At 50.1% G+C, this 13,911-nt stretch overlaps 1 protein-coding gene across 1 annotated transcript in view; it reads right to left on the bottom strand.

Annotated features, from left to right (window-relative positions):
• The window catches only part of FLOT1 (flotillin 1), a 232,098-nt gene that overhangs the window by 20,152 nt on the left and 198,035 nt on the right, over window positions 1-13,911 (bottom strand). The window contains exon 12 of the mRNA XM_086920821.1: window positions 9,214-9,378. Within this exon, the coding sequence (XP_086776947.1) occupies window positions 9,214-9,378 (165 nt within the window). The remainder of the gene's footprint in view (window positions 1-9,213; window positions 9,379-13,911) is intronic.

Below are 13,911 nucleotides of genomic sequence, written 5' to 3'. Positions count from 1 at the left end.
ACTGAGGTGAAGGCGTGATTTTAAAAAAATGATTGTGAATACCTGGCTGCAGAGTAGGAGCGACACTGAGGGTGTTTGAGTCAGTGATAGGCATTTCTTTTTGCAGCTTCTTGATCAGTCAGTAATCTACATACAAAAAACGTGACTGGTGTTTCTGTGCCGATGCACCACTGCCAGCACCAGTCACTCCGTGACCACCCGTGGAACCGAAGTGACTCCGAAACGCAGAACTTTGAACTGCTACCTGAAAGTATGTGATACATGAATGGAGAATAAAGAACGCCAGCCGTTAAACAATGAATTAGGACTGAAGTTGGCCATTGGTGGTGGCTGGGCGACAGAGGTTTTTCCATGGGGAGCTTGGGTGGAGATCAGTCCAGTGTTCAGCTCACTGATAAGGTTAGATTACAAAGAGTGGTTCAATTGAAAACGTGAGTTGCTGAAAGATTGTGGATTACTTATTAGGTACTATTTCATTACATAAACTTCTTAATTTGTCTGGGCAGGTGGGAAGATACATTTTTTATATAGGAGAAGATGGGCGTAGGGAAACTGAGTACTGGGATGTGGTAGGTAAAGGTGTGGTGGATATCTGTAATATTAGAGTAGAAAGGTGCAGTGAATTCCTAGGTCTCAGTGCACACCCTACCGGATGAATGTGCTGAAAGAGGTATTCTGGTTCTGCCGCTCGGACCTTCTGCAAGTTGTGACTGGAGGTGTTTTATTGCATGAGGGCCAGTGAGCAAGCGTGAATGCACCTTCTGACCTCCCCCACAGGGACAAACATCTCCTCAAGCCATCAGACTATCCAAGCTCTTCCTTGGATGTGAATGTGGGTGTAGTAAATGAAAATGGGACCCAAAGTATCAAAACTGAGTGAAGCCCTTCCTAAAGGGCCACACGTCCATGTTATGGACAAACACTCACTTGTGAGCATGTGCACAGATTCAGAAAACTGGATGACAAGCACTGATGGTGATAAGAGAAAGTCCCTTCCAGAAGAAGGTACCTTTGATATACAATAGGAGTAGTTTCTGTCCTGTAACTTCAGTTCTGTAGTAGGGGTATGTCTGTTATAGTCATAATCTAGGGAATAGTCCCGCCCATGTGCGTGGACCCCGGAGCAATCAAAAATAATCTCTTAAGGTGTCGAAAAATGCAGAACTGCACAGACACTTAAGAGAGAATTAAAGACAGATAATGCAGCCTATAAAACCACGCTACACTGTCCAGTACTTCAACTAGAAATTCCACCAAAAATCCACAAACAGCAAAGTCTGTCCAGATTTCCTTTGCCTCAGCGGCAAAAAACCCCTGGAATGATAGAGAGGAAGACCTGGACAGACAAGCCCCATAGGCTGCCATTATGTGGCTTAGAACAGGATACTGTGCCTTTAAGAGAACTTTTCAGAACTTCACAGTATCCCAGAATGCACTGCCGGTCCCTTTTACTTTCAGTTCTTTTTGAAGGCGTAACACGCCAGACCTGTAGCATTCCTTACATGAATATCTCTCCCCACCGGGGAGGAGGGCGGGCACTTATGACTATAACAGAGATACCCCTACTACAGAACTGGAGTTACAGGACAGAAACTACTCCTTCTGTAATAGGGGATCTCTGTGTATAGTCATAATCTAGTGAATAGAATGGCAAGCCTATCCCCACACCAAAGCGGCGGTGGAGAACGAGAATTAACACCACTATTGTGCGAACAGATTTCGCAGCGAAACCTGCCCAACCTGAACGTCTGCCCTGGCATCAGTGTCCAGACAGTAATGCTTAGCAAAGGTATGGACCGACTTCCAAGTGGCCGCCTTGCAGATTTCTGCAATTGGAACATTACGGAGTAAAGCCGTCGTGGCTGCTTTGCCCCTGGTGGAATGAGCCTTAGGTTTACCCCCTAAGGTCTTATTAGCCTTTTGGTAACACAATTGTATGCAGGACACAATCCACCTAGAGATGGACTGTTTAGAGTTAGCAAGACCCATCCTGACTGATCCATAATTGATAAACAATTGGTCTGACCTACGAATATCTTTGGTCTTATCCAGATAAAATTTCAACACCCTCCTAACATCCAGGGAATGCAAAGACCCGCTGGAGATGAAGGATTCTGAAAAAACGTAGGCAAAGTTATGGTCTGGTTGACATGAAAATCTGAAATAACCTTGGGAAGAAATTTAGGGTGAGTACGCATAACAACCTTAGCAGCATGAAATACAGTAAAAGGTTCTTGGCAACACAACGCCTGAATTTCACTCACCCTGCGAGCCGATGTAATGGCCACGAGGAACGCCGCCTTCCAGGACAGGTGCTGCAACGAATAGGTTCAAAAGGCTCCTTCATCAACCTGGACAGCACCACATTCAATTCTCATGAAGGCGAAGGAAGCCTGACAGGAGGGAATACTTTCTTCAAGCCTTCCAAAAATCTTTGATCACGGGGATCTGGAAGAAGGAAGCCTGTGAAGGGCATTTCCTGTAGGCAGTCAATGCAGCGAGATGAACCTTAATGGAATGGAAATTAAGGCCAGACTGCGCCAAATACAGAAGGTAAGGAAGGATGACTTCTTCCTTGCACGTCGTTGGGTCATAGTTCTTGGACTTGCACCAGATACAGAACCTCTTCCACTTGTAAGCATAGGAAGTCCGAGTGGAAGGTCGCTTAGCCTCCTTCAGTATGTCCATGCATTCTCCGGGTAGATTCAAATGGCCATACTGCACTATCTCAGGAGCCATGCCGCCAAACTCAAAGACGAGAGGTTGGGGTGCAACATCTGCCCCCCAAACTTCGTGAGAAGGTCCGGCCTGCATGGCAGCCGTATGTGAGGAAGGAGAGACCGGTGAAGCAGGTCCGTGAACCACCACTGCCTGGGCCATTCCGGGGCAATCGGGATCATCCGCGCCCTGGACTGGGACAGCTTGATGAGCACTGCAGGAATCAGGGGAAAGGGTGGAAAAGCGTACAGAAAGCTGTTCGACCAGTTGATCCATAGCGCATTTCCCAGCGTCCCCTGCTGGTAGTACCTGGAGGCGAAGTCTCGGCATTTGCTGTTTTCAGCGGTGGCGAACAGATCTACGTCTGGAGTCCCCCACCTTGCGAAGACTTCTCCTAGTACTTTGTCGTTAATGACCCATTCGTGGTTTTCCTGAATCAGTCTGCTCAGTGCGTCCGCCTGAACATTCTGCACACCTGGTAGATGGGTAGCCGTTTACGTCAGTCCTCTAGCCAGAAGCCATCGCCAGATCGCCTGCGCCTCCTGCGACAGAGTGCGTGATCTCGAGCCCCCCTGCTTGTTGAGGTAATACATCGTGGTCGTATTGTCCGTCTGCACATGCAGAGAGTTGGTCTGGAAGGACGGATGAAAAGCCTTCAGTGCCAAGTGAACAGCTCTGAGTTCCAGGAAGTTGATGTGATACGTGGCCTCCATCGGGGACCACGTTCCCTGAATCTGTAAGTCTCCGGAGTGCGCCCCCCAGCCTTGGAGAGAAGCATCTGTCACAATAGTCTGAGTGGGAATATCCTTGTGGAAGGGAACCCCTCTGAGGAGATTCTCCGCCAAACACCACCACTTCAGAGACTGAAGAGCATGCAGAGACAGTCGTATCTTCTCGTCTCAAGACCCTTTCCCCTGATCCCACTGATCCTCCAAGCACTCCTGCAACGGTCTCATGTGCAGTCGTGCGTGTGGCGTGAGGAAGATACAAGAGGCCATCGATCCCAGTAAAGAAGACGCCGTCCTCACTGTTGAAGATGGAGTGGTCATAAGAGCCTGAGTCTTCCGAAGGAGTGATAATCATCGCTCCTCCGAAGGAGACACGCTTGCTGACAGCGTATTGATGGAGACTCCCAAGTACTGAATGCACTGGACCGGAGTCGGGACAGACTTGAACATGTTGATGTGCAACCCCAGCTTGGTCAAGAGAACGCACGTCTTCTCGAAGTGTGCTTGAGCTTCCGAGAAGGAGGAGGGCTTGATCAACCAATTGTCCATATACGGGTAGACAAACACCTTGTTCTTCCTTAGGTGTGCCGCTACCACTGCCATGTACTTCGAGAATGTTCTGGGCGCAGACTTCAGTCCGAATGGCAGTACTGTGTACTGATAATGATTGGCGCCGACTAGGAATCGCAGGAACTTCCTGTGTTTGTGTGCAATGGGCACATGGAAGTACGCATCCTGTAGGTCTATTGCACATAGCCAGTCTCCCTGTTGCAACTGAGGATAAATCTGATGCAACGACAGCATGCAAAACTCCTCTCTGCCAATCCAGTTGTTTGCCTGCCGCAAGTCCAGAATGGGCCTGAACTTGTTTTTGTCCTTCTAGCGAACCAGGAAGAACCGGGAGTACAGACCTCTTCCTCTTTGAGACAGAGGTACGTCTTCTATCGCCCTTTTCCTTAACAGGATATCGGCCTCCGCCTGGAGCTCGCGCAGTTGAAATTGCGAGCTGACCGGAGGAATTGATGGATGCGGGTTGGTGAACCGAAGACTGTTTCCATTGCAAACAATATTCAGCACCCACTTGTCCTGAGTAATTTTTCTTTACTCTGCCAGAGCGGGTAACGGATGTAGGGGAAGTAACCGCTCAAGGTCGAGACCCAGCCGGGCCCTTGTTCGCTGTAGAGGACTGCTGTCCCCCTCTGCCCTTCTGGCGCTTCTGGAAGGGTCTCCGGAACTGCTGCGGTTGTTGCTGCTGCTGTCCCGAAGTCTGCCCTCTTCCTCTTCCCTGTCCTCTTCCCTGTGCACCGAACCATCTCTGGAACGGGAGGTAGGCCTTCTTTTCTTTGGGCTTCTCCAAGCCCACAGCCGTCAGGGTCCCTGCCTCCGCCTTCATGCGGGCCATCTCATCATCGGCGTGGTTGCCGAACAGGGTTTCCCCCGAGAAGGGTAGATTGGCCACCCACTGCTGGGCCTCAGGCTTGAGTGATGTGAGCCTGAGCTAAGCATGGCACCGCTGGTTGATCCCATGACAGTACCCATGGGCAGCCAAAAGAGAGACATCTGCAGCCGCGCTGATGACCTGGTTTGAAACCAGCATCCCCTCTTTGAGTATCTCCTGGAAGTCCTCCCTCTTATCTCGTGGCAGGAGTTCCGTGAACTGTTGAAGGGATTCCCACAGGGCACGGTCATACCGCCCTAGCAACGCCGCATCGCTGGATGCCTTCATGGCCGTGGATGCTGTCCCACAAGCCTTCCTTCCATCGGCTCTCCTTATCGGGCGGTACAGTTGAAGACGGGGATGTAGAATGTAGCTTCCTGGCCGCCGTCACTATAACAGAGTCCGGAATTGGGTCTATCCTCAGAAAAGCCGGGTCCGAATCCGGGGCCCTGTACTTCTTCAGAAGTCGGGAGGGAGCGGCCTTCGTGAGGCGTGAGGAACAGCTCCTCCGCAGGCTCTACCAAACCAGGTACTAGCGGCAGTAGAGAGCGAGACAAATGCTTCTTGTGAAGCGTCTCAAATATCACGGACGTCGTGGGTGTTGGAGCAGTCACCGTGATTCCCAATTTCGCTGCCCCTCTCAGGAGAACATCCTGGAACGTGCTGATGTCTTCCACCGGAGACAGCCTTGTCCCTGGGGATTCCGACAAGGTCGGTGAATAGGTCCTGGTCCTGGACCTGGAGGAGTCCGTGCGGGACCTCGATCCACGCCTCCTATGGCGACGTCTTGACCTGGTGGAGGATCTACACCGACTCCTCGATCTCCCCCTCGGTCCGGAGCGTGATCGTGACCTCCATGGCTTCGGTCGATCCGCCGGTTCCACCGGAGCGGGCGACTTTGGTTTGGCTGGGGCCCTCGGCTGAGGGGTCCCCTTGGGAGGAGTCGGACAACGGGGCAGTGAGACCGACCTCGGAGGGACCGGAGGCGGCTTGTCTGCTGGCAGCTGAGGTCGAGGTATAGGTTGAGGAAGTGGTGGTAGAGGAGGAGGAGTAGGGGCCCTCGGAGGGAGCCCCCTGGGTAATGGAGGCGGGGGTTTAACCGGTCTCTGCGACGGGGTATACACCATGGAGTACACCGAACCTGGTGATCCGCCTTGCTTCCCAGCCTGGGACGTTGGCGAACCTCCCATGGTGCCATACCTCCTTCCACGTCTCTTCGGCGTCGAAGAACGGGGACCGGACGGCGAGCGTTGGTCCCTCGACGGCGAGCGTCTTCTCCTTAGCGTCGACCGTCTCTCCCTTGACGGCAAATGCCTTCGCCTCGACGGCGACCTCGTTCGCTTCGCAGCGACCTCCTTCGCCTCGACGGCGACCTCCTGCGCCTCGACGGCGATCTTCTCTTCGACGACGAGGATCCCCTCGACGACGATCTTCTCCTTTTCGCCGACGGCGAACAGCGGTGTCACGGCGAGCGCCGATGCCGGGCCTTTCGATGTCGATCACTCGACGATGACTCCGACGAGGACGACGACAAAATCGTCACAGGAGACCTCGGCGGCGGTCTGTTCAGTTCCTTCGACGTCGAGCGTCGACGTCGCTTCGACCCAGAGCCCTGGGGAGACGGGGAACAGACTGTAGTCATCCCTCTTGACGCCGTAGTCGGTGCAATCGACACAGACGGAGAATGGGGACGCTTGCTGGTCTTCCTGCCCCTGGGGAGCCCTCCAGAGGCCTCAGCACGGGCAGAGGAAGCCCCTCCAGATCCACCTTGCGCCTTCAGCCTTCTTCCCTCAAGGCCCTGAAGCCTGATCTTCTCTCTGTCCTTCAGGGTCCTGCCAGAATAGCCCTGACAAATCACACACTCCTCAGGGACATGGGAAGAGGGAAGGCAGAGGATACACACCTCATGGGGATCCGATTTGGCCTACTTCCTGGAGCACTCTGGACATTTGTCAAATAATGCAGGCATATTGACAATCAAAGGGTGCACCAAAGGATAAACCAGAAGAAAGGCACCAAAGTACTTTAGAAAAGCACTCAAAGACTTGAACAAAAGTGAAAAATCACCAATAAACCCTTGAAAAGGGAGAGCTCAATGCTCCAGGGTCCTGCTTGCAGGAGCCGGAAAAAAGAACTGAAAGTAAAAGGGACCTGCAGTGCATTCCGGGATACTGTGAAGTTCTGGAAAGTTCTCTTAAAGGCACTGTATCCGGTTCTAAGCCACATAATGACAGCCTATGGGGCTTGTCTGTCCAGGTCTTCCTCTCTATCATTCCAGAGGGGTTTTGCTGTTGAGGCAAGGGAAATCTGGACAGACTTTGCTGTTTGTGGATTTATGGTGGAATTTCTAGTTGAAGTACTGGACAGTGTAGCCTGGTTTTATAGGCTGCATTAACTGTCTTTAATTCTCTCTTAAGTGTCTGTGCAGTTCTGCATTTTTCGACACCGTAAGAGATTATTTTTGATTGCTCCGGGGTCCACGCTCATGGGCGGGACTATTCACTAGATTATGATTATACACAGAGATCCCCTACTACAGAACTGAATAACCCAAGAGACCCTAAAAGCAAACCATGAAGAAAACCATGAAAAGCTGGCAGGAATCACAGATGTAGGGTTTCAAAGACATCAAAGAGAAACTGAGATCCCAAATGAGCATTCGGAGGGATTGGCTGTAAACTTGTACCTCTACTGCACTACCCCTTCACACTTAATTGCCCAAATGACTAATAATATCCTTGAAGAAATGGAGGAGGACAGATCAGGGATACTGAGATTTTCAATTCTGATAGGAGATGCATGGGGTGTTCCAAGGGTTCCAGATGAAGAAGGTACAGTTCCTGTGGAAGGGCTGGCGGATGGTGTGCACAGGCGAGTGTCTGTGCGACTGACAGCAGGATGACAAGCGGGAGAGCCAGACAAGAGGCGGCGACAACAACTCCATATTTGCCACTCTCTCTGCACTTTTATAGTGGTCTAGATCACTGTCCAACCAATCGGAAACACATGCCTGGGACAGTCAGGCGCACATTGTGACTACTACCCAGGATAGTCTAAAACCGACAGGTGGGGGAGGAGCAGGAGAGGCGTTAAGGTGTGCACGGAGTCGAAAGAGGGGCTCCACCTCCCACTGATGTGGAGAGCAATGATTCCAACGACCTTACCCACCTTCAGCCTAGTGCCCTGCTGCCTTTATGATAATACCCATCAGATGAGAAAAAGCTGTACGAACTAAGTGTTATTAACGTAAAGCCCTCTTCCAGCCTTACTGATTCCAGTGCCAGTCGATCCGATCTACGAAACTCTGGGTTTCCCGCTTTTCCTTTTTTGGGCAATTTGATTGGTGCATTTGCATTTCTAACATGTTCTCAGCCCTATGTCTACTTCTGTGGCTCTGGTTACAGACAACACGCCTTCCACTTTAGTCCCACCCCTCCAGCAAACCTGCTTCCAAGGGAGCTACTTTGTAAACTGAACGGTGCTGTGTACTGCAACAGTGGTACTCTTTACTAGTATGGTAAGATTCAAAATGTGAATGCTGCTTTACCGGGATGATTTGTTCATGAGAGTATGAATACATCTCCCAAAACTACAGCAGAAGATCCACCCTCTTTTGGAGTCCCAGCGCACTATGTGGGTTGTATTTTAACTGCAGATCCTGTCAAAAGTAGGTTGAATTAAACAAATACTCTGCCTTGTCTACCACAATGTCAACTGCATCCTGTGGCGAAAGCAGAAATCCGCCCAATTAATGCTGTTCTTGTAAAGTAAAAGATTCAATGTAAGCAACTGGTACACCCCAATCCTGCCTATCAGAAAGGCTGGTAAAGTTACTTGTCGATGTTTGCAGACGTACGTGCTATTAATGCTATTGTGTTGCCAGGTTGTCCTGTTGTGGCAAACCCTGCTATGATTCTGTCATTAGTTCCTCCTACCTCCATCTGGATTACTGTTGATCCATGTTCTGTCTTCTTTACCCCATACACCCTGACAGTCAGTTACCTTTTACATTCTCTTTAGTCAGGCCCAAATTTACATGGATTCTACTTCCTCAAGGGTAAACTGAGTCACCCTCCATCTTTTCATACAAACCAAAGAACACATTAGATAATGGTTCTGTGCTACCTGTGCATCATGTTGCACTCTGGTCTCTGGTCTCTGGCCACAGGCATGATGCACTCATTTCAAAGGGCACATCCTGACTCTGCCACACAAAAAAGAATGTGAGTGAACTTTGCCAATGCAGAGCGGGCTGTTGCTGATCTGCGTCCATACACAACAGATTGACAGCCAGCCACAGCCCGGGTGCCACTATTGAGCGATACACACCTGATTAATGCTGATCCCGGTCAGCCTCTCCACAGTGTCTGGCAGTCGGTTGAGAATCTCCAGCACTTCTCCAGTAAGCTTGGCGGGTCCCACTTCTCCATTACCGCTCGACACCATCGTCACCTTCTTGACTTGGGTCAAAGGTTTACTGATCTCCTCTGCCATCTGGAAACACCAGAGAAGAATAATAAGACAATGCACACTGGCACAAACGGAGAAACGTGAAGCTACGTCAGAGGTCATGCAGGTGTAGGGTTCCAGCTCTGAACTCGCAGGGGTGTGCAGAGTAGGATTTAGGAGTATTGGTAGGGCACCTGTACTGGAATCACAGAGGTGCACAGCGGGTCAGTATTAAGTGATATTGGCGAGTTCTGTATGATGTACATCCTAGGAGGCGGGAAAGTCTGATGGGGCATTATGAGCCAGGTGTTGTGCTGGTCACGGCCCTGTGCTCCTCCTGCAAAATGTATGTGAATATTTCTAAACATATAACATAACGTGAATTTGTAAAGCACATGGTCACCCAGAAGGGTATCTCGGCACTGAATAACAGATATTTATTGCAATCCAACTCAATGGTATTCATTTTATCAAACTCAGAAGGATGAGTGGACCCACAGGGATTTGTACCTATGACCATGAGGTCAAACACAGAACCCTACAGTGGACGCATTACACCACCAAGCCACCAGAGCCAGAAGCCATCTTCTTTATTAATAATAAGGCAGCTTTTATGGTCATGCCAGCCGGAGGATGCCAGATATAGAACTACTTACAACAAGGGGTGGTGAGGGACAGAGTCTCTGAATTAAGCAGAAAGCTCTCACCCAGTCAAGAGATCAGGGCTAGATCCAACACCGTTTTTTAGCTCACTGCACCATCCCAGTTTCAGAACCTGGCTGTATGCAAATTAGTCTGTTCCTGTCCCAGTGCATGATGGGAACAGGGCAACCAAACTACAAAAGCCAATTCTTACACTGGGAAGGAAACAAGCTCCCGGGGACCGGTTTCTGGCATTACAGCCGTCTTCGGCCCGGTTTGCTTGAATCCTGATGGTGCAATGAGCAAGGGTCTCACATCTGAGAATACCCTTCCACGCTTAGGGTGGACAAAAATATTTACAACAAGGGGTGGTGAGGGACAGAGTCTCTGAATTAAGCAGAAAGCTCTCACCCAGTCAAGAGATCAGGGCTAGATCCAACACCGTTTTTTAGCTCACTGCACCATCCCAGTTTCAGAACCTGGCTGTATGCAAATTAGTCTGTTCCTGTCCCAGTGCATGATGGGAACAGGGCAAACCAAACTACAAAAGCCAATTCTTACACTGGGAAGGAAACAAGCTCCCGGGGACCGGTTTCTGGCATTACAGCCGTCTTCGGCCCGGTTTGCTTGAATCCTGATGGTGCAATGATCAAGCCCTGATCTTTGGACTGGGTAAGAGTGGTCTGCTCAATTCAGACACTCTGTTCATCACCACCCCCTTTTGTAAATAGATATAGAACTACAGTATTTCATTCTCCCTGGCGGACAAGCACTTTTTAGGTTTCGCTGGGGGACGGAGCCGTTAGGCTCCGCCTCCAGAGAAATCTGTAGTTTCTAGTATGGGTGACTTGAACACGCCCCTCTGCTTCATTGGCTAGCTCCATAAATGGAGGCTAGCCATTGGAACAGAGAGGCGTCCGTCAATGCCGGACCAGACACGGGGGCGTTCCCGAGATTCTTTGGCTTTGGCGACGTCACGCGACGCCGGGAACGCCCCCGAGTCTGTTCCGGCATTGCCGGCACCTCCCTTGCTGCTCGGGACGGGTCTCCTTATTATGCCCAGGTCTGCAGGTGAGTGACCTTCCCCCTCCCTCCCTTTCTCCCCCTCCCTCCCTCCCTTACTGCTCGATCCCCGCCCGGGGGTTTCTTCAGCCGGCCGGCCAATCCTAGCGCGGCCGGCCGGAAGTGCCCGCCCCCCGCCGCCCGGGGGAAGAAGGAAGACGGCGGCCCACAAGAAGTATGGCGGCCCACGCGGGGCTCCCGTGGCCTGCCTGGAGGGAGCCCCGGAAGAAGCGGAGGACGTTGCCGGTCTCCCATGCTGAAGAGGGAGACCGGAGAAGTCAACAGATTGCCGCCGTCGCATGGAGCCCCCCGGCGGCGGGGGTGCGGACCGGAGAGCGCGGTGAGAGCAGAGTTGTGCATGTATATTGTGTTTTTTTTTTTCACCCCTTCAGGGATTGTGTCCGTGTTTGGGATCAGGATCTCTCGCCTGGCTTTGACTGTGCCCTAGGCAGCGATAACCACTGATATAACATTTTTGCCCGCCTCCTGTGAGCTGCATCCCGTTCACTGTTTCCCGTTACTGCGTTCAGAGCACATTCCTTCTTTTAATTCGAACCACGTCCTCCCTTGCGTCATCATGTGCCTGTTCAGCTGCAGCAAAGTGAAAGACACAAATTAAAATACAATACTTTAATCTAAGACCGTTTGCTGTGACATTTCATCTGTGTGCGGGGGAACGTGCATCACACGCCTAAGAATAAGTAAGTACCCATTGCAGAGGCGTTGATGTGCCTTTCCCACTTCCGCCATAGGCTGATTTTGTGCGCACTTACCCGGTTTTCGAACACATCCTCTACTTAGGTTCGTTGCTGCTTTTGTACGCCCAAAGAGAAGAGAAAAGCATTCATAGCTCTTTCGTTTTCGAGAGTAAAAATCTCTGATCAGTCGTGCATGAGCATTTGAACAGTCAGGGCATCAGATGTTGTGCTGAATTGGAGACTGCTAACCCAGCCAGCAAGGCAGCGCACCCGCGTGCTATCTGAAACACTGTGTGCTTGAGGGACTGGCGCGGGGCCCGGCTGGCTTGTCAAGCATTTCAAAGCAGCAGGACTCCTATGGGGGCAAAATGTGTTGTCGGGAATATTATGTGCAGCCATTGGGGCCTGAAAGGGAGCATGTTCGAGTCTTTAAAGGGGAGATGGTTGACCTTTCCTGAATGGCAAACTTTAGTATTAGCCTACTTAGCTTTGCAGGCGAGAGAAAGGCCATTAATTGGACATCAGCATCGCATGTCTTGGCTTAATATGAGGAGCCTCAGGGTGAGAAGTTGGCTCACGAGAAAAGAGTTAATTTCACTGAACCGTGCATCCGTCTTCAGGTTCCTACATCTCCACTTATCACTTCGTTACAGGCTGGTAGTACATCGGTCTGCTGGAGTGTGTCTGTAACAGATCCATCAGACTGGAAGAGCCTGTCCGGGAATGCTAACTTGCTTAGGAAGCATTGGTTTCTTGTGCTGATAATGACACCTTATTCAGCACATAGACAGATCAGTCTATTCCCCAGATCTGCCTTGGTGCCATAGTTCTGGGTATAGGGAGACTAAACCACCACCGATCCATTCCTTTTCACTGCGTCCGCCCACATGTAGCCTTCTGGGTGATTGTTTAGGTCTGGTGTGTTAGTGCAACAGTCTGCTTTACCTCTTATTACTAATTATTTTAAAAATGTCTACCTTATGCAGCCAGTTCTTCAAAGAATACATAATGGACTGCAGCTCCACCTAGATAAGTATGTTTCTCATGCCTCATGTTGGGCTTTTGGTATACCAGTCCCTCTTCCAGGCAGTGCTTTAGTTGGAAAGTTAATTGACCTACTTTTAGTGTGTTAAACGACATTTGTGCATGCAACACATACGAACAGCATTGTGAATGCCTTTCTATGCATGTATATGCACGTTAAAGCAAGGCCTGCTGGCTTTTCCAGTTCTTGTTTTGTTTTCCAGGCAACCAGACTGTGTCTCTGCCGACATCCCTTTAACTGCAATCTGTTTAGCTGATTAGTCTGCCGACAGAAGGAAGGAGAAGCCCCAATTGGCAAAGGTGATGTCTGTCAGTGAGTTGTTCATCTATTTTTGGACCTATCTGTTTATCTCAGGATAGTGGCTGCAGAGAACTCATGGGCTTATAGCCCTTGCTTGACTCCACATGGCATACTCGGACAGATGGATGCAGTTCTCTGCTGATTTTAGAGCTACGATTTCATCCGGGTCAAGCAATGTCTGGTGGCTTAATGAGCTAAGGTGTCCACTGTAGGGGCCTGTGTTTGACCTCATGGTCACAGGTTCAAATCCCAGTGGGTCTACTCAGCCTTTCATCCTTCTCAGGTCTTAAAATGAATACCATTGAGTTAGGTAACAATAAACCTTTGTTGTACAGCACCAAGATACCCTTCCAGGTGGATGCGCGCTATTCAAATACACATTATTTTATCCACCTATTCAGACTGCTTCAGATCCCTTTAGGCACAATAGAGCCCCATTCAAGTATTCACCTATCCATCTGCTTTCCATTGGTGACATGGAAACTGGGTTTCTAGAGAACTTATTTGTCATCCTTTGTGGGACAATGATTGCCGTTTGGGAAAAAAGAAAAAGCAAATCCAGTGTAAAGCAAATGGCAGGGAAAATGTCTAGTTATCAGTTTAGTTTGGAATACTTGCTCCATATCCTGCCCACCAGCATTTCCGTTAAAACTTTGGACAATACCAGTTTGCACCTAATCACAGTAGGAGAGCAGCGCACGGAGTTTACTGTCCCCGAAAATTACCCATTATTATTTGTTTCTTGCTACGAGAATCTATTCATGGCTGAAGGAACATTTTTAGTGATGAGCCGGGTAAAGCAACAGATATTTCAGAAACCAAGACTTTTGT

Source organism: Lissotriton vulgaris, chromosome 5, assembly GCF_964263255.1.
Source record: "Lissotriton vulgaris chromosome 5, aLisVul1.2, whole genome shotgun sequence".
NCBI classification, from domain to species: domain Eukaryota; kingdom Metazoa; phylum Chordata; class Amphibia; order Caudata; family Salamandridae; genus Lissotriton; species Lissotriton vulgaris.
Note: the sequence above shows the minus strand (reverse complement) of the source record. Positions and strands in the feature narration are given on the sequence as shown.